Source organism: Tinamus guttatus, unplaced genomic scaffold (genome assembly GCF_059628265.1).
Source record: "Tinamus guttatus ecotype Peru unplaced genomic scaffold, ASM5962826v1 Tinamus_guttatus_pri_ptg000311l, whole genome shotgun sequence".
Classification (NCBI taxonomy): domain Eukaryota; kingdom Metazoa; phylum Chordata; class Aves; order Tinamiformes; family Tinamidae; genus Tinamus; species Tinamus guttatus.
Window position 1 is genome coordinate 1,589,605 of NW_028288845.1, and position 25,792 is coordinate 1,615,396.

Below are 25,792 nucleotides of genomic sequence, written 5' to 3' on the forward strand. Positions count from 1 at the left end.
ATTTTGCAAAATAGTGTTTGTTTTCATTTAAATGCAGACAACTATTGGCAAATTACTTGTGTTAAGCTGTATGATTATAACAGTACAGCAGTGCATGCTTATAAAGGAAAATACACCCTTTAAAAAGGAAACTCCTAATAGTTTCAATGCAATATTTCAGCTTTTCTGCAAAGCAGCACCTATTTTAGGGCATGTTTCCACAAAACTCCCTACCTTATCTGCAAAGTGCAGCCTCTCGTTGGGCTGGCAGCTCATTACTTGCTTCTCACGGGGAACCTGGCAGGGTTGTTCCTTTGCTGTGCTCCCCTCGAGGGTTGCTTGCTTTGTCTCTGGAGGGTTTGCGTGTCTCAGAAGGCCTGGTCTCTTGTGGGGAGGGCTGGGCTGCAGTACCTGTCTCCAGTTCAAGCAGGGAAAGAAGGTGTAAAGTTTACAGTGGTGATCAAAGTAGAATCCAAAAGCAACGGTGAGATTAGAAGGAATAACTCAGACGAGGGAATAGAAATACACAGACAGCTATGAATTAGGGAGCTTCAGCTTGCATTTATAACAGGATTGAGGAGAAAGCTAGAAAATATATCAGCATCAACACTGAACTTTTTTTTTCTTCAAAAAATACAGCTCTGTTCATTACTTTCCTGGTATCTGTTATTTGGTTGCTTCCCTGAGCCTAGAGTAAGTTGAGACCACATTTTTCTTCCCTTATAGCACCACATCAGTGAGTACAAGAGAGAAGGCACGTAATATAGACAGGCCTGGGTGATGGACAGACCAGCCATTACCTTCCACAGCTGAGAAAATTGTCACTGATTTTATGACTATCTCAATGCAGTGTGGCGAAAGGGAAGAGGCAATACTGTTCACAGGAGGAGCTCTTGTTTATTGGTTTTGCACCAAGTGAAGTGAATCAATAATTTATTTGGGTATGCGTCTGATGGCTAGAGATTTGAATATAACTTGGGTCCTTAAATTCATATTTTGGCACCTAAAGAGTAAAACCGGCTTTTTAAAACAGGCTGAGTGTATTCTTTAGCCTAGGCTTGTGTTACCTATCTCTGAGATGTCTAAGTGAGGGATATGATATAGTTTGTCTGTGGACCATACGGAGAGGTCCCTCGGAGGTGATGCAGTCTGTCTAAAACTACAGGCACCCTGTAGAGCTGCAGGGCTGTTACCTTGCTTGTATTCGGTATTTGAACCCACTAAGGAAACTATTTTAAGGAAATGGAAATCCAAAAAATTTTGCAAAGTTCCAAAAGCAGGAGTTTTCTAGCATCGTTTTCTTCTTTATGTGTATTAAAATACACAGTGAAGCAAGAGGCAGCTTCTGATTCAAGTAGGTAACTTGAAGAGGTCTTTGAAAGTTTCTCTTTATGGAGAATGAGAGAAAATGTCCCCTTGATCTGGTGGGTCTGCACCAGCAAAATTCTGGAATAAGATGCACTTTATCTTTTGAAAGACTCCTAAAAGCCAGGAAAAGCTTTATTTTTATAGTGACAGGTACCAAGGCAGGGCCCTGGGCAGGCAGGCAGAGGGGTCCTGGGCCGCATGCGCCGCGGGTGCTGCATGGGCGTTTGGCCAAGCCTCGGTGTTTAGCTAACCCAGGCATTTTAGCACGGAAACGGATGTGAGACCTAATCCTCGGGCAATTATTCTTTATTTTTGCACTAAGCTAAACACATATTTTAATTCCTCCAATTCTAAATAAAAGAATGCTGGGGGAAATGCACCAACAAATAAATGCTTTGTTATCTTGTCAGCCGCTCTCCACATGTAGTCTGAGACTAATACCCTGCAATGTAAGCACAGAATAAACTCCCTGAGTGAAATTTACAGAACTTTATAGAAATTTCAGTCCTGAAGGGGACAGGGTGCTCCTCAGCAGCTCCGCTAAGCATTTGTCTCATGCTTAAGTGCACGAATAATCCTCTGCTGGGCGAACGAAGAAGCACAAGCCCAGTTCTCAGTGTCTCTGGCCTCAGTGTGTATACAAAGCGTGCTCCAGTCCTTGCAGACCTTGCAAGTGTTGTGCTCACCCTGCAATCCATGAATGCAGGAAGGGTACGGTGTTAATGTTATGGCTATAGGCATCTAGACAAAATACTTTCCCAATGAACTGACATTATCTTACTTCAGCTGGTGATCGTGCGTCAGAAAGCACATGGGCTCTACCTTGCTCTGTGAACATAAACTGTGCATCTGTGCTCTTCGATTGCTCTCAGCACAAGGTGGCAGTTTCCCCCATGATACTGTACAAAAGCTCCAGTGCAGCCTGTAACCCCCTCCTGTTGTCAGGCGTCTTAGCAGGGCTGGGCTCCTGCCTGCCCCAGTTGATGAATTCTGCTGCTGAAAAATGAGCATGTATAAATCAAGACCATGCTGTTCCATATCTGATCACGGCAGCCTTTTCTTAACTTCTGTTACATGAAAGAAATACCATAACTGCAGGTAGGTGGAGAATTCTGAAGTATTCTTTTATCCTGTCAGAATATTTTGGAAATGGTAATAAGAGAAAAAATGTGTGCTAGTAAGAGAAGCACTATCTGCTTCACAGCCTCGCCGGTGTGATCGCTCACTACTGCAAGGCCGTGCTGGGTGCGTTCCTCCAAGGACAGCAGGCGGATGCTGGTGTCAACGCTTAATGATGCTGATTTTATGGTCTAGTAGAGCAGAAGAGGGTGCAATGAGAGGACCAACTTCAGTCATACCTCCTGGGCAGAGGGAAAAAAAGAGCCCCGTTGGTTGGAGGTTAAAGATTTCAAGTGAAATGAAGATATCCCAAATCCTGGTTCAAAAGGAGAATCTAACTACTGCCACCCTGGTGTGACTCCTTCTCAGCTGCTTTTCCTCTCATTTCCAAAAGCTTTTGAAGTCCACTGTTTATTTTAGACAAAGAAAAAGGTGGAACAATTCATGGGATGGTAGTGATCATTTTCTTCTTCTGTCAAGTTGCAGAAGTCCTCCCCTTCAACCAATGCTGTGCCTCTGAGATCTCTACCCTCTAGAGCCAGGATCATGGTTGTTCCCTCTTTGATACTTGATCTCTTTTCTTCATTTAAATGTATGCTCACAGTGTGGAAAACAGTCCTTTAGTCTCTTGCTCTGTAATCAGAAGCCCCATGGGGTTTTGGTCTGGATTTTCTATACACCATTTATTGCTTTGGATGGTAGTTTCTATTTTTGCCTATAAAACTACTCCCTTGAAGAGCTTTAACTGCTCCTTCTCTTTAAACATCCCCATTAATAAGGCTTGTGATAGTCACTAGATCCATAAACTGCTTAATGTTGGCCTGTTGAATCTGCCACTGTAATGTTTGTAATAGTCTGAGAGTCCTATTTATAACAAAAGGTTCTTGTCTTGATAGGCAGTGTGTGTAAAATAAAGACCATCCCTACCCCAAGCACTTATAAGTTCAGTATAACAAAATGGGAGTAAGCTGTTATAGATGGGAGTAGGTTGGTAATATGTGACTGTCAGGAATTGCAAAAGCTTTGATTTATGTGAAGTTAGAAACTGCAAAACCTGTTTAGAACACAAGGTTACTATCTCTTTGGCAGTGATTTTAATTAATTTTATATGCCATTAACACAGTGAAATGCATTTGAATGTCTAAACCCAGTAAACTAAGTAAATTCTATTTAAAAGAGTGTTAAGAATTATGTAAACACTCCTCTCATGTCCAGTGAAGAAGTCTCTGACATCTGTGTAGGAGAGAACAAATGAATGCAGCCTTGACCTGAATTTAGTTGATGCTGGTTTTGCAAATGGCTTGTGGAGTTGGGTATACTTGTTTGCAAGCCAGGGGCCCCATATTAAGGGAACAACTCAGTTTTCATCAAGTAAGCACGTAAAGTGATTGTAAAATCAATGTAGATTCAATGTCATTGTGAGTCTACTGAAGTACAGGGAGACAATAAGACCTAATAAGCATTTACATACACTTGGAATGGAGTCTGTAGCTTCTGAGAGTGTCACCGTTGCTCTCAGCCAGACGTACAGAGCTCTGTGCAGGAGCTCGGTGGCTGGAGGACTTGCCCAGCTGCTGCGAGACCTTTGCTGCAGGCTCTGCTCCGTCTGGGAGGACTTGCATCCACATTATCCGGGAGAGGTGAGGCACTCTGCACCTTTCCCTTGGGCATGACCACTACTCAGCAAGGACAGAAAGGGTCAGGAGATCGAGAGCATAGCCACAGGACTTCGTCCTCTTCGGGGTGGATGTTCACAAAACAGTGAGAGCCAAGTCATCGCTCCAGTTGCCTCCACCTGGAAAAAAGCACTGGGGCTTAAGCAGAGATGAGATGTGTCACAAACGCTTAAAAGTGAAGATCTTTAAAACTAAAGAAGCTTGCACTGCTGAAATATCTGGGCGAACATGAGCTGTTAGATTTTTTAGTGTGCTTTCAGGCCTTCACTGAGTGCAGCAGAACTCTGTATCCACGAGAGGGAGCAATTGGATTACTTTACATAGATCTTTTTTTTTTTTTTTTCCTACAAGGAGAAATATTTTGCACACATGAAGGCAGAATACTGCTGTCGTCAGTCCAGCTAAATATGCTGTCAACATTTTGGAAGAGAGCAACAACAAGAATTTTAATGCTTTAGGGAAGGCTCCACATTGCATTATGTGGTGTTTCAGCTTGAATCTGGTCTTACATAATCAGTGCAGGGGTCCAAAGCAGTGCAAATTGTTTCTAAATATATGAACTGCAAACAGAGAAAAGGAAAGAAGGAAAGAAAGAAAGAAAGAGAGAGAGAGAGAGGAAGAGAGAGAGAGGAAGAGAGAGAGAGAAATAAAATGCAAAACCATGAAGTGGATGGAATTTCCCCATCCATCAACCCTCACCTCTAAGGCATTCCTGCCTGATTGGCACAAGCAGCAAATGTGTCAAAGCTGTCCTGTGTTGGCAGGCAGCCCTGCTGTTGCTGTCCCGCAGTTTCTCCCTCAGCATTCAGCTGCTCTGGCCATGCAGCAGAAGCAGGTCACTGCATTGCTGGGGCTTGCTTTGCCAGGGCTCTGGTGCAGGGGCATGGGAGAGTGCGTGCGCAGAGGCCCTCGCTGCTCCGGACAGGAGCCTTGCCCGAGTCTCAGCGCGCGCACGGCCAGGCCCCGGGCTGTCTGAGCTCGCCCTGTGGCCACGGGGGAGGCCGTAGCCCGTGCTTAGTTTTGATGGCTCTCATTGCTGTGGCGCTTGGTAGCGTCAGGCGCTGGCTTAGCCGTACAGGAACAGGCAGCTGTCACACGTATGGGACAGGCCCACGCTGATCCCTGGTTGCACAGCGCAGCAATGCCTGTCTCCAGAGGTGACACTGCTCCTTGTCACCTTGTAGGGGCACCTGCTAGGAAGGGCTGGGCTAGACTTTGGCACCAAGGACACGTGTGACGTGGAACAGTGAAAGCAGGTCAGCTTGAGGGAAAGTAATTCCATAGAAAGCAAATATCAGGTGTAGGGACTGAAGTGATCAGATCTTGCCGTCTCTGGAAACTAGGCCTATATTCTTCCTTTATTCCTTTCCTCATTCCTCAGGAATGAGCTTGACTGCCACTGTTTAGGTGTAATGAAGAGTACGGGTAAGGATATCCCACTCTTTTGCTGATCTCTTGTTTTCCAGGGAGTTTTGTAAGCTTGACAGCAAAGTGCAGAGGATGTTTGCACCCTCGCGGAAATAGCTGAAACTGCAAATACAATAATATTTTGACAGATAAGGAAATGCAGTGTTTATGAGGCTTCTCCCATTCCTCTCAAAAAGCTTCTGACCATCTTTACATGGTAGTTTCTCAGATCTAGGAGTAAGTATTATCCTTGTAAAAGGAAGTGGACGGGCATAAGAACACTTCAGGAGGGCTGCCGTGTTATGTGCCTGTGTTTGGCAGAGCGGGGCAGTGTGTTTCAGCACTTTGGGAAACAGCCTTCGCTTCCTGAGGAATGGCTGGGGAAGCGGCCCTGGGCGGCATGGCGGCCCCGGCCCGCGGGGCCCTGCCTCTCAGCGCCACGCTCGGTGCAGGCCACCAGTGGGAGGGCAAGCAGACGGGCACATGGAGCCCTTTGTGCACCCTTGATTATAAGGGAAAGGAAGTGGGTCCTCAGGCACCTCCTCCTTCAGGCAGACATAATGCTTTTGTCAAGGAAGAGGAAAGCAAATGGTGAGGCAAGGAGGAAGAGAGAACTGCAAAGGGAAGGGGGGCCCTGCTTCTCGCTCAGAACGGGACTCAACTCATGCCCATGGACTTGTGTATGGTCCGTCCATGAGGGGTTTGGTACCTCAGAGGTGTGAAATGGCTGCCCCAGAGGAGCAGCTGGAGATGGTGGCTGTGGTGCTGTGCCAGCGGTGACGCCACTTGTGCGTCGCTGCAGTCTGGCCTGAGCGCTGGTGGCGCAGTCCGAGCGCGAGTCCCATCCCGTGGGTGCTTCCCCGGTAGGTGCTGTGTCCCATGGAGACGTGCCGTGTGTCCCATGGAGACGTGCTGTGTGTCCCATGGAGACGTGCTGTGTGTCCCATGGCCTCAGCGAGCGGCTGGCGAGAGCCCTGCGCGGGCCGGGGGACAGGAGGAGCTCTCTGCCCTGCCTGGTGGGACACTGTGTGCCCAGGATCACTGCCCTGGCTGCCCGCAGCGAGCAGCTCAGCATTAACCACAATTTTCAACTCATTTTAGCTGCTGCTACAGTTTTGTACATGGTCCTGCCCCAAAAAAGTAAGTAACAGGTTAAAATAAAATGAAACAAATACAATCTAATTTATGTTGAAGAGAGATATTAGTAATTTCAGCCTAAACATCAGTAATTTGCCTATAAAGGAATTCCATTTGGTGACATTCTCTTCAGGGACTCTCCCTTTAAGACATTTCTCAAATAATTTACTTATTCTCTTCAAAAACTTGTAAATTCACTTCAAGACTTGTTCTGAGACTTTTGTGTGCAAACAATTAGTTTAGTCACATTAAGAAGGAAGCAATACCAGAACAATAACAATCACAAAGTTGGTTTCGAATGGTGTTGCAACCACTACTGAAGACATTGTGCCTTGGTTTAAAAAAAAGAAAAAAGAAAAAAATAGGCATGCAATTTCCTTTTCTTTCCCTTCCTTTTCTGTGTGTATTTATGTTTAACTCAGGGCAAGAATTTTCTAATATTCTTAAAGGAAAAAGTAGAAATAAAAAATGGCATGAATTCATGAAAGCATGGGTTTATATATAGGCATTCTCTGTAAATGAACACAAACACTGTGTATTCTAGGTAGAACAGCCTTGTTTGTCTGCTCATACACATTTCAGTTACCTCCATGCACTCCCACTTGTCTTACCTTTTATATATGAACTGAATGTATTGTACCATGTTTTCTGTTCGAACCGTGTGTGCCTGATGCATAAAACACGACACGGAGCAGCGAGGTTTTTTTCCCACCATCTGTGTTAAATCACCAGTCATTCAAGCTTTGTTCTCGTGGTTGGCATCATTTCACCAGAATCTCTCGATGTTTGTATAGCCTTATACAGTATATTGCACTTACTGTACCTGTATAGTATCTTGTCTGTATACTGTATGCACATAAATATGTATATTCACTCATGTATGTATGTATAGTATGTTTATATATCTATGTATATGTATGTGTGTTTGTTCATAGTCTTTTCACTAGAAATGTGTGGCTATTCATATACATTATGTGTATGCCAATTATAAAAAAGTATGAATGCCAGCACCCACTTTTGATAACTTACTTTTATTCTCATTTTGTCTTGTTAAACAATGAAAATAAAAATGTCATGTATTTTAAATGAAAACTTTAGAAGATGATTATTTTTAGTCATTTTAAGTTTTCCTATTCTTCAAAAAAAGTATTTTAATAGCTCTGAATCTGAAGATACTTGTGTTTCTCTTGAGTGCTTTCTGTGGTTGAAAAATATTTGATAATAGCCATGTTCTGCCCTTTGGTTTCCTCCTGTCTTATGTTGGTCAACTATCTGTAGGTCTCAGCCAGTTGGGCTGTCCTCCTTCAAACACCACTTCTGCTCCCAGAGGGGCTTCAATGACTCTGGGGGATGACCCATGCCCATCAAGTCTTGCACATATAAATCCTGGCTGGACAAGGACCTGCTTCAGGCTGGAAAGACAAGTCTCTCCAGTGCAGCTGAGCCTTAGAAGCTCATGAAAATATACTTTATGAGTCTGTTTTATAGGGATCTTACAGCCACTGGATGAGTCAGCTATGGTTTCAGGTTACCTCTTTGTAGGACATGGCAAATACATAACGACTGATTAGGCATTTGTTAAAAAAGCTAACACCCATTTGTTAGCCCTTTGGAAAGTTAATCAGCACACAACTGTAGGTAAGCTCAGCTGCCTGCCCTTGACCCAGCAAAGCACAGGCTTATCTTCAAACACCAAAGTGTCCCTCTAAATCAAGCGGACATTCAAAATGTGTTTTCCAATTGAGAATATTTAGGTTCTTCACTGAACTGGAGCTTCTGTTATAACCATAGGTTTTTCTGTGTGAGACCTTGTTATTTGGAAGAGTAGAGAATTTACTTCCTTTTAATGTTAATATTATGATCTTATCATCTCGTCCAGCCAGACAAGTCACTGTGCATAGTAAGCTGCTGCAGCAGAGTGGCAGCAACTACTAGGAAAAACGTTAGAAGACAATTTTTTATACAGGAAATACTAAGGAATTTTTAGCATGACCAAGCCACTGTTATGAAGAACCTTCACCCCAAATAAAATCACATAATTGAAAATCCTTTTCATTGTTTTTCTTTAAATTTAGGATTAAATTCCAGCTTCACACAAGACAACAAATTTCTGTTTCACTCAGAGTCTACAAATGAAAGGTCCAGGGACTGTTTTTTCTCAACAAAAAATAGGATGGGGAAAGGGTACATTCCATTAATCAAGCTTGGTGTTTATGAGCCAGTGGCCTGAACTTAAGCCTTTTCACGTCAGTGGTAATAAATAAAAATGTACACATGGATTGGGTCTTTAAGGCCTATGTCCTTTTAACACTCTAGAAAAGGGCATTTAGCAGCTGGGGTTTATAATCACTATTTTATAAGTTACAACAGGGTCAAAACAGAAAGTAGCAAAGAGGAGAAAATACAATAGCATCATTCTTTTTTATTATTATTAACAATCAGATGATGTCTCTTGTTTGATTTCTGCATCTACACACACATGACAGAGAAAAACAGCTTTTCTTTGCTGCTTAGGCATTTTTTCACTTATGTTACAGGTAATATGTGCGAATAGGTTAATATGATGTTGAATATTTTGTCATTGTCGTGTCATATTTAGTCATGCTTAGCCCTTGCTTTTAAGATAGATACGTTAATCTTAGCTTTGGAAGCCTGAGCTTCAACTGCACCCGCGGTGCTATCGCAGGCCGCGCGGAGGGCGCCGTGCGTGGGGACCCCTCCAGCAAGGCCTGGCCCAGCACACGGGTGTTTGTGGCTCCACTGCATTAATGCCAAGTCAGCGTCGCACGTTGTACCAGCAAGTGTCATCTGCCTGGTGATCACCCTCTAAATAGAAAGACAGAAGGAAGATGGCAGGTAACCGCTGCAGCCAGTGAATCCCATTTTCTAAAGCTTGTGGGTGCCAGTCTTGGTTTCTTGCTTGTGTTTTGGCTATTCTATATGTCAATAAGTCTATGTGAGATTTGGGTATCAGCAGTTCCTGATTAAATGAAATTGTGTGAAGTTAGAGTAGATCTCATGCCAAGAAGGACTCTATGCTACAGAATTCAGGATTCTTTAGAAGATCTCAGTGCAGTGTATCGCTGTGGTATACATTCATTAAGTACATTTTAAATTGGTTTTACCTACAAGAATGCAATCCTCTCGGAACTGTTGTTTTTCAGTCACCCTTTCCTAAAGGTATTCTCTCTCTTCCCCTGTTGAATCTATGCAATACTAGAGGAAGGGCATTCAGTATAAGAAAATGACCATTGACTCAATTTCACAATTGAAAAATGAGAAATGTAAGAGTGTGCTTCAAAATTCCTTATCTGTAAAGCAGCTTTGTAATCTGTGTCTGAGGTAGTTTTGTGTTTAGATCACCTAATACGAAAGAGAAATTGCAGGCAGTGCCGCTTTCACTTCTGAGGCATTCTCCCTCCTTATGTTGTTCTGGTCATTTTAATATTTAAATGATTCTTGTGACTATTTTATTGAAAATATTAGAAAATACTAGAAAAAAATAAAAGCACTTAGAGGCTTTGCAGGGAAAAAAAAAAGAGTGTAAGTAGTTTCTTTAGCCATCACAGTTATAAAAGTTAAATTTTCATCTGCAATTGTAGGAATGCATCCTTTTAGTGGAGCAATGAAGTAGTGTTGTTGTTATAAACTAATTTTCATGCTCTTTACTGGTACCATATTTGAGCATGAAATGCGAGTCTTCTGGTCCTTGGAAGTACAAACTTCCTCCCACAGAAGAAAATGGAGGTCCTAGTACTGACATCAAATAGGAAGAATGCTAAAGCTCATCTATGTGTTTTATCTTAGGTAAAACTAAGTCCTGTTAATTTGGAACATATTTGAATGAACCTAATTGTGGTATCTCCACACATCACATTTCTATAACTTTTGACTTAGCCTCAGTGTCCACTTTCCCTTAGTTCTCCCAGAGTCCTGGCCTAGTTTCCACTAGTTTTCCTTCTTCCACATTCAATTTCCTTGTCCTTCCTGGCTGCAGGTGGGTGACAAGAAGCAGTGATGTGCAGTGTGTGTCCTGCTGCCCTCGGCTCCCTGCTAGTCGGAGCTTTGGTTGTCCACAGCAGTCGGATCCTAAGCAGCAGCGGATCTTCAACCTCAGCAGCTCTCGTTGCTCCGTATGCCCTGGAAGTGGGAATTGAAGTGGGACAGGCTGTTCATCTGCACACGAGATTTAGAATGCAATCACCATGATTTTGATGAGGAAACACTAATCACAGGTGTTTTCTTCTGTGGATGGGGGTACTGACTCATAGGCAGGGCTTGCTGGAGGGGTCATCATCATCATCGCCTCGAAATTTCTGACTGTTTTAAGACAACCTGGTTCATGAGGAGCTACATGACACATGTAGTAGAGAAGTGCCAGCAGAAAGGAGAGGTGGATAGCCAGCTTTAGCAGCCCCTTCTGAAGTCTTAATGAAGTCTGAAACTTGGTGAGTGTTACCCAGCACGCGCTGTGCTGCAAAGTGCGTTTGCAGGAAAGCTCTGCATCGTTAACGTTAGCAAAGCCTGGGTGTTCTTCCTTTGTCACCACTATAGCTGACCTAACACAATACTGAATTTTGCTTTCTATTTTACAGTAAACGGAAGGATGTGCCGTGGTGGGTTGCCTGAGTTTTGTGTTTATGGCGTAGCAAAGCTGAGCTTAAGCTTTGATTTTTCCTGAGTAGTCTTAGTAAGAATGCACTTCATGGTGATCCACTGTGTGAGATGCATGAGACAACTTTGCACGACATCCTGAGTAATAGTTGCTCTACAAACTCTTATTTTTAAAAATACCAGCTTTCACAAGAAGTGTTAAATAAGAGCAGGCCATGCAGTACATTTCAGACAGCTGTTTGCTGTAAAAAAAAAAAAAGTTTAGATAAAAATGCATATTTCCAAATATGTCAATAATGTAAGGTCGGGAGGATCCTCTGTTGCACCTATTGCTAGTATGAAACTGGAATCTGAAAGGTGAATTATTAAAGTTTGCTTTATGGAAAGCCTCAGCAGAGAGTAAGTGGAATTTTGAGGTGTAGTTCTATGTTCAGTGCTGATGCTGTGTAAAGTAACAGTGACATCCAGTAATTGCAAAAAATAAATAATAAAGCTGAAGGGCTGGGATCAGAGATGTTAATGGTTTATAAACAATTTGCTAATTTAATTTTCAGATTGCTATTAATTTTTCATAAGCTTGAAACTTCTGGAATTCTTGGAATTCCAAGGATTCTTGTCACTTGATTAACAGTAGGAGAGCAGTAACACAGTGCAGTCAGTCACCTCTGCAGTGAGGTTTGCGCTGGAGAAAGGCATCCAGCGCTTTGTTTGGGTACTGCACCATTTAATTACAGGATCTGCATTAAGCAGTAAAACAGTTTTTATAGGCACTCTGGTTATTGCTTTTACTGTAATAGAAGAAAGCAGTTTATAAGGAAACATGTTTCCAGAAGTTCAGAAATTTAACATAATGGAAATTAAATAATGAAACAGCAATTTTGTGTCACAATAGGAAATAGCACTAAAATGTGATGCATATGCAGTTTTTACATTGAAATGGCAGTTGTCAGTGAACTTTTTAGGGTTAAATATACTGTGTAAGACTAAAAAGTGTTGCTTCCCACTGAACTAGTTAGTTAAAATTAAGACTGGTGCACTGGGGGAATCCTTTCCCAAAGGAGCTCAGAACAGTCGTCACACAGATTCTAACACCAAGATGCTAACAACTATGTGATAATAACACCTACATTATTCCTGCAACAGCCAAAGTAACACAGGTTTAACTGGCAAACTTTTGTTTACAAATCTGTGCCAGTAGCATTAGAGAATTTGCTATATGGACAAAAATAGAAAATTGCCTTACAGTGGCTTGTGTTGCCTTAGAAATGCAGAGGAAACAGTCCTGAGGAAACAGAAAGTTGTGTGTTTTCCTACACTTCCAGTATATTCTATAGGGCAATCAGAAGGGTACTAGTGCTAATATCAAAGTCTATAAAACATTTGCTTAATACAGGCCCTTGGTACAGTTTTATGTGTGCCTCTTTCCGTTAAGGTGTCACTACCCAAGGGAAAATAGAGAGGATGTCTCTTAAAAGCACTCGTGGCCGTCAGAGCGCGGCGGGCCGCTCGTGGCACCGGTGTCCCCGTGGCTGTGGCGCCTGTGTGAGTGCACAGGCTGCGCCTGGCGCGGTGCCCGACGTGCCGCAAACACCCTCGGGAACGCGCGGCCCACTGCTCACCTTGCACCTTCACCTTTGGTCACCTTTGCATTAATAACCCATTGTTTTGAATTTAACAGTAATGGGAGAACTGATTAGCAGGACAGAGCTATGGGAATGACTGCTTATTGGGCCAAGTTGTGCTGTCTTTTATGTCAGTGTTATTGCAGAGTACCTCTGTCAAAGAGAAATGACTGCGGGTGTAGCCTATAGATTTGCCCTCACTTACTAGCTCTTCCAGCCGCTGGGATTAACAGCATTCAGCTGCCATGTGTTACTTATAGCTAATGGTTAGCAAGAGAAAACCTGCCCAGTGCAATTTTCCAAGTTCTCTTCAGAAGGCTTTTTAAAAGGCTCAAGCTTTTTTCCTACTATTTGTTTGAATAAACTGTCGTCAAATTCTTGGACCCATGAAATCAGTGGGCAAATTCTTGTTGGCTTCAAAGGCCAAGGATCTCGCTTCTCAGATCTTTTGAAACCTGATTTCTTGCTGAACTCCTGCATTGGACAACTCCCCTTTTGCAAACGTGAGCTAAGAGGATCTCTGCGCCGAGCTAAGATTGTCAGATACTCGATCACGAAGTACCTGTTGCTGCGTAACTCGACCTGCTCCCCTTGCGCCCATGGCACAGAGCTCCCTGCGCAGGAGCGGGATCTCTCACCTCCTGCCTGGAAATGCCTCCCCTGGCCACACGGTTGGGACCTGTCCACGTCAGAGAAGGTGCCATCAAGAGGTTCAGTGGGAAGGAGAGTTTGGAAGCTCCTGCCTCAGAGCAGGCAGGAGAGAGGGAGAGAACCTTTTCCTCCCCGAGGATGGTAAGTGGCTTTCAGAAAGCCTTTCTTCTTCACTTGGCCTGCCAAAACAAACCCGCATGCTTGGCTCCACTCAGCGATATGCAGCACTGCTCATAGATTGCACTGCTCGCACATGGCTTTGCTCTCAGCCACGGGAGGCATAGCTGGTCATTTTCCTCCAAATGTGGCCAGTGTTTTTATTTCATTTTAATTTTTGTTGGTTTAAGATCACTTTGTTGCAGCCTCACATCAGCTGTGGAGCTTTCATTTTAGTTACACAGATGTCATGAAGAAAAGGATATTTGTACATGACATCTGTGATCACATGCACATTATTTGGTTTTCTGAATCCTTCCTGTAAATGAAGAGGCAGAAGAGCCCTCCTGCCCATCAATAGGAGAGGGAAGACACTCAGAAAGACCAGAAGAGAACAGCCTATTCCTCAGCCCCATAACCTGAACAATTTCACCAACATAAGTGTGAATCCACTATATTAGGAAAAAAAAATAAAGAAACACACCCTGAATCATGGGTCTGTCTTATTGCTCAGAGCTTCCAATGCCCCTTCAAACAAATCAGCAGCCCTTGCAATAGGCAAACCAAGAACTTAACCAGCAAAGGTGTCAAAAGGAGGAGCATCCGAGTGGGCACAGCGCAGTCCGCAGCGCTCGTCTGGGCGGCAGCGGGAAAGGCTGTGTCAGGCACTGAGAGTTAACAGCACATTCACAGGAAAACTCCCCCAGGGAAGGGGCCAGGGGAGGAAATATCAGGGGGTCAATTCAAGCACTAGAAAATTAAAAAATTGACTTTTTTCACTTTGTGACTAGTAATAGAGCCGTGTATGATATTTTAATACTCATTTCCCCACCATGGGATTTTTAGCAGCACATATTTTCACGGACACTCTTGTGAAAATTACATCGCACCTTTCAGTGAAATGCTGCCTGAAGTGCCTCTCAGCACAGAGAATTAGCATGAATTTGTCCTGCCTGCGCTTAGACCCCAGCTCCACAGAGGTGCCCAGAGGAGCACAGAGCCCTGGGCCACCCTTGTGTCAGCAGAGAGGAGGATGCTCCTCAGAGCTGCAGGTCGAGCCCTGCTCCCTGCACATCCCTCTTTCTCATCTCTGGCAAAAGCAGGAGTGCAGGGCGGCTGTGTGCTGGGCTGCCTTCAACTTACGTGAGGCTCGGATTGTGGCAATAACGTTTGAGTGGAACTTAACTTATTACGTAAGTCTTTTTATCAAGAGAGAACATTATCTGTCTTTATATTCATGTATCTAATTATCTGTCAGGCACAAGCAAGCACAATTTATTACACTTAAGAAACAGAGTCCCAGGCCTGGCGCTCGGAGTTTTCCATTCTGTAATTTCATTGCCCTGCTCTCATGTTTTTGCTTTGGGAAAGACTATGCTACCTGCAATAGTTTGGTATGTATATAGCTTAGAGGTGTTTCCAGGTATGTTTAAGTTGCATACCTGCCTGTATAGGTATACTGTAAGTAGTATACCTATACAGTAGCTATACTTGTATAATAACTTTAAAAGAACTGTATATGCACTGTGTTAATGCCCCTTGGGTCATGTTCTTTACACTGGATGTCCAATTCCTGAAGGACCAGAAAGTCCTATCTCATTCTTAGAATGCCAACATAAAGATACAATCTGCACACTTAATGACCATGGTTAACAAGTGCAGGAAGTAATATCCCTCAATAGCTACATAATTGTATTATTGGAGAATTTTTTTTGTCTTTATTCTGATATCATATTAGTTGAGGAAAGGAAGAGAGGTGTGTTCCTTTAGTTGTGTTCATTCATATTTATTTTTCTTGCGTTCTGTATTTTGGGTGCTCGGGTGAATCCAGTCTCCTCTGAGGGTGCTAGAGCAGCTCCAGCCCTGCCTTGCCGGAGCAGACGGGATGTGCAGCACAGAGCAGCACCCGTGGCAAAGCCCCTGCCCGGCTTCGGCCACAGAAACAGCCCTCTACGACACCAGCCGCTTCCCAGGATCACGAGTCACTGCCTATCGCACAGAGCCGGTTTTGTTTTTTCACTGGGGTTATGGGTTTTTCTCAGTAAGTTCTGAAGAAGCAGAGAGCTGATGAGTGTACTGACCCCTGGGAACAGGAATCGTCCTTCAGGAGTGATTGAGCTGTAAATATTTTCTGTCAGACCTCTGCTCAAAGACAGTCTTGTGATCTAGCTCGGGCATCTAATTTAGCCAGTACATATATTTGTAAACCATTGGGACTGCTATTTATCTTTCTAAGTAACTCAAAATTTCAGTCCAGTGAAACAACAAATGAAGACGGGCCCAATGCTAATGGAGTTAATGGAGTGTAGGACATGCAAAGGAAGTACAGGACTAGTTTATTCCTTGTAGAGAAGGAAACTAGTTTGTCTCTCAGATACTTGTAAAGTATTTAAACACTCCCCACAAGTGTTTGTTTGGGATTTATTTTCTTCTTGTAGAGATTTTCTTCAACAAGATATTTTTGCGTTGTGTTTTGAGGTGGATGAAGTTTTCTTTTTGACTTTTTATGCGCATATGTGCATTTGAACGGGAGCCCTGCAGCGACTTCACGGAGAATCGGCAGGAAAGGGAGAGGCCGTAGCTGGGCGGCTCTCCCTGCCGCATCCTGGCGCCGCGAGCTCCGCGCTCGGCCCTCGCCGAACGCTGCAGCCGTTTGGTCACTAATACGGGCCACCAATTTCACATACGGGCCACCATACGGGCCATATGGGCCCACCAATTTCACATGAATCTGCCAAAGGTCCTTCCCATGCTGCTGCAGCTACCCCTGTTACTGCCTTCTCCAAGTCCCACTGCTGCGAGGAAGATGATGATGACAGAAGAGTTAGAAAGGTGCCCAGGGAAAGGGTAAATCTTACTTCGGCAAGTTCTTCTAACAAATGATGCCTCCTTTCCTTTTAATGGAAGCTTGTTGTATACCTAAAGTCAGTGTAATGTTGGAATTAGAGTTTTATTTTCGGCATTACAGAGTTGTTTTTCTTAGTCGATAGATGATTTTATATTATCTTTTTCTGTGGCACTGCCAATATAGAATCTTGACATTATTTGACAGATCTTAATGTAATTTACTTACCCTGTTTTGGGGCTATAGATATCAGAAAAATTGGGGTGATAGTAACAGTGAAGTGGCAACAGAGATGGGCCTTTCCTAAGGCCTTCCAGAAAGCTGGTGACTAAAACTAGATAGAAGAATTCAGTTTTGCGTAGTAGAAGTTTCTGCTTTTTGTTGTTCATGCTTTGCTTTGGAAGGAACATTTGCTTTAAGATTTTTTGTTTTGAGGAGAATTAGAGAAAAATGAGAAATTGAAAGGTTATTTACTAGGTATGTCTCACTAATCTTTGAGGCATCCTCATTTACCTTTGTACTCAGTCACATTCGCACAAGAGAATTTTTCCAACTCTCTACATTCCCATAAGGTTTCTAGATACCAGGGTACCAAGTAGTTTTCACTACATATTAACTTGTAATTTCCGTGTCTCGCACTGAACAAATCCCTTGGCATGATATAGCAGTGATAGTAGCAACCTGATGGTTGCAGAGGAGGCTGAAGCCAGAAAGGAAGGAGCACCTGGAAAGAATTAGTCCTGGGCCTAAGTGTGATCTCCCCGAGTTGAGCAACAGCAGAAGGGTTAGGCCCGGCTCCACACGGTTAGACTCGTGAGCTGTAGGCAGCAGCGCAGCCCCGCTGAGGCGCTCGGCGGCTGCTCACGTGATTCAGCAGCTCTGCTGAGGGCTGTGCTGCCTTGTGAGACTCAGCGCCCACGGGCTGTATCGGACACGCTGCAAATTCCGCTCACGCTCCTTGGGATTATTCACTGGCAACGTGATAATCGTCCTGTTGGGTTCATTAATCTATTATTGCAAACAGGCAATTTCCTACCAATCCAACTTCAAGATGTAGGCATTCTTGCTCAGTGTATTTTTATTTTGTTGCACATTAGCACTAGAAATGGACAAAAATATCAAAGGTTAACATTTGTTCTCATTATAAACTTTTCCCCCCAAGTCTTTCAACATTATATGTGTTCTGTAGGTCTAGTTTAGCAAATGATATTGCACAGACCAGTTCTGGCCCTTCATACTGCAAATGCCATTACCAGGTTGTGATTATAGGAGAGGAATGTGCCATGTATATGGTACATTTAAGAAGATCCTGGCATGCAAAACTTAGCAAACAGAAAGAACATTAAAATAATCACAGTTTATCTTGAAAACGTGTACTGGGAAGTAGAAAAACTCAAATTGTCCATAATAATGATTCAGGAACTGCTACCCAGTATGGTGGCTGGTATAAAAAAGGATATTGGAGCTGCCTACGCTCAGGTTTATTTTAGCCGCTGTTTTGCAGGGGGCGGCAGAGTGTCTGTGTAGCTGATACATTCTGCAACACCATTTCTATCTTTGGGAAGTCGCAATTGGTATTTTGGGGCTCGGGACATCAAAATCCTCCTTACATCCCCCTGTACGCCATGAAGTAGATGAGCTCGTAGAAGATGCTGTGCTGGCAGGAGCACCGAGCGCAGCACAACGCAGGGAGCGCGGGTGGCGGGGCTGCAATACGCTCCCGATAACGGCCCTGCGCGCGGCTCACGGTGCGTCCGGCGCGCGAGCGCGGGGATTTGGTGTTAGCGCGTGCTCTGTGGGCTTACCTGGGGGATTAGGAGAGAGAGGGGGTTTCCCCAAGGCTGTGGAGGAAGCCAGCGCTCAGGCACCCGTGCAGCCCCGTTCTGGGTGTGCTGTGTGTGGGGTGTGCAGCCCGCGCGCCCATTCTGCACCGCGTAGGCGGAACGGCAGGAACGGAGACGCTGCTGCGTACGTAGTAACACGTCTCCGCTGAACAGAGTGGCAGGACATCGTGGATTCTCATTTAAAGACCTGGGAAGCAGAGCCGGGGGTGGGAAGGACCCTCTCTGTTTTCGGCAGTGAGTTTTGCATCAGGCCTAGATACCCAAAGAGAGAAATGCCGCTGTTTCCATGCGGGACATGTGTCAAACTCGCAGCGCACGATTGATGTGAAAAACTAAATATTCAAATACAAAGATGAGGCACGGTAGTCTTAAGGAACGCATTTAGCTCCTCCATTTAGGAGGATTTGCCCTAAATAAGTTACCCATATAAATCTAAATTTTTGAGTATATTCAAGAACAAAACTCGTGTTGTAGTTTAAACCTGTTCTACCTGAAGTACTATCCAAGGTTTGAGGTAGGATAAGCATGGTTTTATTTCAGTATAAAGAAAGACAATTTTATCTGAAATTCTTCTACCCTGTGTCACACGTTAAAAACTTCTTAATACACAGGGATATGAAAAAAATACATATATATATTTCTGTCCTGTTTATGTTTGTGTTTGAGGACATCTTACATTGTTACTTCTTCTGGTACTCTTTTTCACATTTATTCCTTTTGCTGTGTTTCCTGCTATGAATCTGAACACTTGCTCTATTGTGTCAAACACATTTCAAGCTGACCCCAAAAACCACCGAGTTGAATGAAAGATTCTCTGCTGGCTTCAGTGAAGACAGTCCCTCATGGCAGGAGTTTGGTGTATGCACTCAGACTTAGTGTTTTAAGATTTGGGAAGGAAAGGCATGTGCGTTATTTAATGTGCTCCGTCTTAATAATAAACACAGATTTCCTTCATGAATCATAAAACCCGTCAAAGCATTGCCATACATGTGCATTTCCAGGACAAGATGGGAATGCTACTTAAATAGACCCTCCAAATATATGACATGGATATAGTAACTTATGACAAATGTAGAAAAATAAATATTGTGGCCCTTCAGAAATCACTTTAAATTTGCAAAATGTGTGTTCAGAGGAAGTGTACGGATTTGCAGGTATACAATATGTATACTGGTATAATTTGTATAGAATGAGCCCTTTCAAGATAATTTTCCATTTGTGATGTTGGTTCCAATCTAAAGCACTTAAAAACACACATTTTCAGTCATGTGAGCACCCCACTGAACTCAAAAATGAAACCACATTTTCAGACTTTAGAGGCGCTAGGATATGTGCTTGAAATTAAACATATGCTAACCTCTGGTTTTTAAAATATGATCAGGACCATATTTTAAAATGTTTTGCATGCATGAAAACATGAATTTTTTAAACACTTAGTGTCTCTAAATTAATGAAATGTTATATAGCAGGAGAGGTTAATCCATGTAAATCACATGGCGTTAATAAAATCATTTAAAAATAACGTTATATTTAGCTTGATAATCAGAAGTGTTAACACTATGCTTTTAATGTGACAGACTGGATTTGGAAAGCAATATAAAACATAGTTTTGAGTGGATAGATTTTTTTATTTCCACAGCTTAATGATATTGTTGAGATCCTCATGCCTTTTTAAGATATATTCCATCACTTAAATCCAGCCAGAAATAAATAGTGCTAGTTTGCTGAAAACATTTATCTTTTTTAGCTTTCAGTGCTCTGGAGAAGTTAAAAGGGAACTTTTTATTACTCTTTTTTTTTACTTTGAGTAGTAGTTGGAAGTAGAGATTGTCTTTGTTTCTGTTGTTGGCATAGAGATGTTTTGTTCATGAAAGGAATGAGAATAATACCTGAATAATGTTAACCTCCAAAGAATCAACATATTCTATCTATGCTGAATAGTTATTGGGATGCTTTTTCTCTTTCTCCCCACCTCTTTTTCTTTTTTTTTTTTTCCCTCCCTAATAGGTGACATGTATGCAATGGTTGCAAGGGGACCACACGATGCTGGATATGATTGAGAAGAAACGTTGCCTCTGCAAAGAAATAAAAGCTCGCCAGAAATCAGAAAAAGGACTCTGCAAGCAGGACAGCATGCCTATTTTGCCAAGCTGGAAAAAGAACACTGGGACCAAGAAATACAGCCCTCCTCCTTATTCCAAGCAACAGACTGTTTTCTGGGACACTGCAATTTGACAGGCGCCCGGAGGACGCCCTCGCCACTGTGCTGCGCCGTGCCCAGGTAGCCTGCTCTCTTAGTAAGGCACAGGCTCTCACGTAGGACTTACTGCAGGTGTGAACTTCCCGGGAAGAAGCACACCCGTACACTGCTCACCGGTCCATCAGGAGAGAGATTTAAGTTCCCGACTGGATTAAGGCATACATATTTATCCAGGATTTTTTTTGATCCGGAAGATATCAAAATGTAAATATTTTGCCAATATATTGAAAACACCCAAACTAATACACTGTTTAAATATATATATATCTATAAATTCAGAAATTTATGAAGAATTTTACTATATAATGTTACTGTTATACTGTTTTATTAACTCTTTTCTATGTAGTATTGTAATGTTTTCCCCCCACCACCACCATTTTATTTCTCTTCCCTGCCTAGGCTTGGCCTCTGTACAAAAGCATGTGGTTGTAGGTGTTGTTGACCAGCGCGGTGTGCGAACGCCTCGGTGCTGGGGCTGTAGAAGTTACCCAGCCATGCTCAGCACACGCCCTCGGTGGCTTTGGGGCAGCGGGACGGGGCGGAGAGGCGACGGTTTTGGTGGGTCATAATAAAACCGCAAGCAATGCAAATAAAAGTGCTTAACGTGGGTGTCCAAGTGGCATTTAACGTATGAAGCGTTCTGCGCAAGTGCTCGTAAAGCTACTCTTAAACTGCCCCTGGTTTTATACTAATGAGTTATTAAAATCTCCGGCTAGAAGTGTTTAGACAAGGAAGGGAAAAGAATAAAAATTTGGCAGAAAAGCGTGCAAGGGAAACGCTTCCTTCGCCAAGCTGGGCTGGCTCGCGGAGACCACGGTTCACTGTGACTGAGCGCGGCGGGGCCCGCGGGCACCGGCCCCGGCACCTCGAGGCAGGGGCTCTGCGGCCACCGCTCCCGTCCGCCCTCGTCTTTGGCTCCGAGAGAAAGGTGACATGCCTGTTATTTCTAAATCCAGCAACACTTCCTTACTTTATGCTGCGTCAGATTGACTCGCGCTGGTGGGAAAGGCTGGAATTTGCAGCCCTGGAAAGCCAATAGGGAAATGTCTCTGGATTTCACGTGTTTTTGAAGCAGAGGTCAGCACAGCTCATTGCCCCATGTGTGCCAGTTCTTCCTGGCAGCCTATGTAATTGGCTAAAAATCCATTATTATATCACGCCCATTTTAACAGGATATTATGTCACGACCAAAGAATTATGACCTCCTGGTTTTAACGGGAGAAATAGATGGTTTATACTGATTATGAGGGTGAAATCCATGCAGTGAAATATCTTCCAAAAGGGTCTGTTGAGAATGAGGGAAACTTGTACTGCAGTGGAGTAGGAAAAAAAAAACAAACTATGACATATATTTTGTGTATTCAAATTTCTATCTATGCGCCTACAATTTGGTAGCACAGAAGTCCCCCTTTTAAGCAATCATTTGATATTATTTTCTTTGAGAAGAAAAGATGTGTTTGCAACTTCTTGTCCTATTGGCTTTTCTTTGAAATTATATTACAGAAATGCCACAGGTATAATTGCTGATCAAAAAAACCAAAAATAACAAATTTTAGAAGGTTTTTGTAATCTATATTGCTAAAGTTTGAGTTTGAGTAATGCTTTATCGGTAGCAGTTTCTTTTCAGTCTCTGAAATAATAATAAAGTTTTTAAATATTTTATAACTAATGTATATTTTGATGTCCAAACTGAGATTTCTGTAAAAGATGAAGTGTGTGTTTATATGTGTGTATGTATATTAGCATTATTGTATATGTATATATGCATATGTATACACACATATATATGTATATATGCATGTATCTATATATACCCACAGATGTGTGCATACATATATACCCACATATATTAAATATTTGTGCGTGTTGTGAATATACAGTGGCTGGAGTAGGAATGCAAATGAAATAGAGATTTAAAGAACCCCTCACAGCCCGACTGACAGAAGGAGAAAAAGACAGAGGCTGTGAAGGTGTCTTTGAACACATGGTACATCCAAAAGACACCAACTGTATATTCTGCTTATTCTTTTTTTTTTTTAAGAAAGAAAATGGCAGAAGAAAAACGCAAGAGATCTCGCAAAGTTCCGCAATCTGCTGCAAAGAAGACGCCTTGTTGCTTGTGAGAAATCTGTTGAGGTGACAGGCTCATTGCTCACAAAGCGTTTGTGCGGTGTCTTCCTCGCCGCGGAGCCCCGCGCGCCCCGCGCACGCGTTCGCCCCGCGGCCGCACGCGCTCCCCGCTCCCCTGGGGCAGGGCAAACGCTAGTGTGAACAGCCAGGCGTTTGGTGAGATTGTGTCATATCAACGCGTAATAGGAATAATTATCAGGGAATTGAAGCATTTCTTGTCGTGTACGTTTGGGCTGCCGTAAAAGCCACTTCTTGTGTTGCTTCTCTTGCTCGACACTGTTGGTGTTGTCCCCTTGCCGTAACTGCCCATGTGCTTCCAGATCCCCATTGCGTCCTGTGGAAACAATGGCTTATTGTTTTGAAGTGCAACAGGACACGAGAAAGCAAACTATGACTTAGCACTTAACCGTCAAAGCACTTTAGAAATGCGAGCGGAGCCTCGTTCCTGCAGGAACCGTTCTGCAGAGAAGGGCAGCGAGGCTCAGGCGGAGGTTTCCAAAGGTCCCCGAGAGGCAGAGCGAGGGACCCGCTGCCATCGCGTCCTGCCGCGGTCGGACCACGCGCTGCTCGCGTCGACGCGGGGCGTCCTGCCGAAAGCGCCATCGACACGCGGCTTAACCACTTTCTGCGTCACCTATTTATTGTCTCAGCAGTTTCTGTGTCACAGGGTGAATGACAGTGCTTAGTAACACACGGTCATTAAAGCTGTAGTCTGTATCGATATGCAATCTGTATATACATACAGATCACATATATACACACACTTGCGAAGACTGTATATATGAAATTGTTTGGTATGCACTTATTTTGCTTTAAACTCCTGGAGTTAAACATTATAGTGTAGCAATTTGTGTAAAGTGCACTGTGATTTCAAGAAAGCACAGTAAAGTCACAGGTCTTGTTATTCTTGCACTAAAAATGTGTTTACGTATATTAGCCAATGTATGTCAACTTTATTGCTCCTTTTGAGAAATTAAAGCAAATGGTATAAAATGGTATGGATTTTTTTTTTTGTTTGGGTTTTTTTTTTTAGTGGACAATGGCACTATGTTTTTAAATGACAGGGTTTTTAAATAAAAAGAAATCATTCTGTGTTCATTCCAATGTAATGCATTTACCAATATCTTAAAACTGAATGTCATGTTGCTTTTTTTCATATTTCATTAGAAATTGTCAGGTATGTGCCTGAGATTGTGTAGGAGTAAGGAGTAGCTAGAGGCTAACTGTAATCATATATTACTAGCCGTTTCTATATACACAGTATAAATACATATTAATTTTCTTTTCATTTTTGTACTTGATTTTTTTAGGTAAGATGTAATTAAATGTACTTTGATACTTCTGAAGTAATAAGATGTTGTTTGAAGATCAATTCTGCTTTCTTTAGTGCATTGACAATATTTTACAATAATTTAGTGCTTATTTATTTGTGCTCCAGTGTAATTATAATAAAAAGCAATAGTTTAAAATATTTGGCTGTTCATTTTCATTTGATAGTTTTAACTTAAAACTGAGCTGTCCAGCAGGGATTGGTCGGAGTTTCCTCGGAAGAAACATCAAGTAATAGATGAAGATTCCCTGGGCATGTTTTTAATCACATAATTCATTGGGGTAATTGAATATTCCTTCATTAGGGTAATATTTGCTAGTTATGCCTTGTTGCACCTAGTGCCATGCGTACCGTGCTCAGCTACGTGGGTAGGATAAGCTTTCCTGAAACCGCAGGCAGAAATTTTTCTCTGAGTAGTTTTCAGAGTTTGAGATGGAACTTGGTTCCTTCAAAGGCCTCCTATCTAAGATCTTCCCCTCCTTTTTTTCTCAAAAAGCTCACAAAAAAACGGCTCAAAAGTCAGTGTAATCCTGTATGATTCCAATCAGAAGCTTTACCCTCAAGGGGATCTAAAATTCATGACTAAATTTCTCACTCTTCAGGGAAAAACAACTGCTCTTATTTTGCTCGAAGGATCCCGTCCATGTGCAGATTTAGGGGTGATCTCTTGGCTCGTCTCTCACAGGAGCTTGCTCTGGCGCAGCTTGTACCCAGGACCTGCCTCCCTGCACCAGGAGCCCCACACCCTTCCTGTGTGAAATACCGGCATTCCCCTTCCTTTCTGCTGCACAGACACCTTTTCTGTGCCAATATTTTTTTAAACAAAGGAGGTTTAAATTAGAAGGAGACGAGACCATAAAAAGTCATAGGTTTTGAGCTTGTCTCTGCTCCAAGTTGAAAGGTGCGCATGGGACTCTATGTTGAGTCTCTTGCGTTAGAAAATCTCAGTAACACTGCCAGGAGCTCCCACGGTCTCTGTGCCCGCTGTGGCTCTGTGACCTGAGCTGGTGCCAGCATGGCCGTGCTGAGTGCGGGGCAGGGGGCCCATCTCTGCCCGGAGCCGAGTAGAGAGGCAGCAAGGCCAGGGCCAGGCCAGGAGGCGCTGGACAGGCCGTGCGCCTGGAGCCTCGGGGTGGGCCAGCACCTCCCTCATGGGGCCATGGCCAGAGCTGCCAGGCCAACATCAGGAAGCTCAGTAAAACTCACAGAAACCAAAGGTGCCTGGAAAGAAACTGAGAGGTGAGGCTAAAACCCTTCAGCATTTGTTTTCTGACCCCTGCCAGCATCCTCTTCATGGCGCCACTTTGCCTTTAAAGCAGAATCAGGCATGTGTGACCTTAGGCGGAGGCTTTTGACACTGCTGGAGGTGGCTGGTGGGTTTAGACTCTCCACCTGTGCCACATCCTCCTGCCCTTGGCCCCTGTCCCTTCCTGTTCAAGCCCCTTCCTCCCCACGGCCTCGAGCACGAGGATCTTCCCTCACTCCTTCCCCTTGGTGCAAGCTCGCTCTCCCCCTCGCTCTGTGGCGGGAGGCTTCACGCCTGGGGCCACCACCACCAGCAGCTCTACCTTAGGTGACACATTCGCTGGTGCTCAGGCCCAAGGACAAGGGTGAGCAAGTCCTTCTCACAGGCCGCGGGTGCAGAAGGCTGCGC

At 43.5% G+C, this 25,792-nt stretch overlaps 1 protein-coding gene across 1 annotated transcript in view; it reads left to right on the forward strand.

Annotated features, from left to right (window-relative positions):
• Positions 1-22,837, forward strand: part of NYAP2 (neuronal tyrosine-phosphorylated phosphoinositide-3-kinase adaptor 2) — a 118,667-nt gene extending 95,830 nt beyond the window's left edge. Inside the window, exons 7-8 of the mRNA XM_010220024.2 lie at positions 20,426-20,699; positions 22,720-22,837. Of these exons, the coding sequence (XP_010218326.2) occupies positions 20,426-20,653 (228 nt within the window). The 3' untranslated portion in view covers positions 20,654-20,699; positions 22,720-22,837. The remainder of the gene's footprint in view (positions 1-20,425; positions 20,700-22,719) is intronic.
• Positions 22,838-25,792: the final 2,955 nt, after the last annotated feature.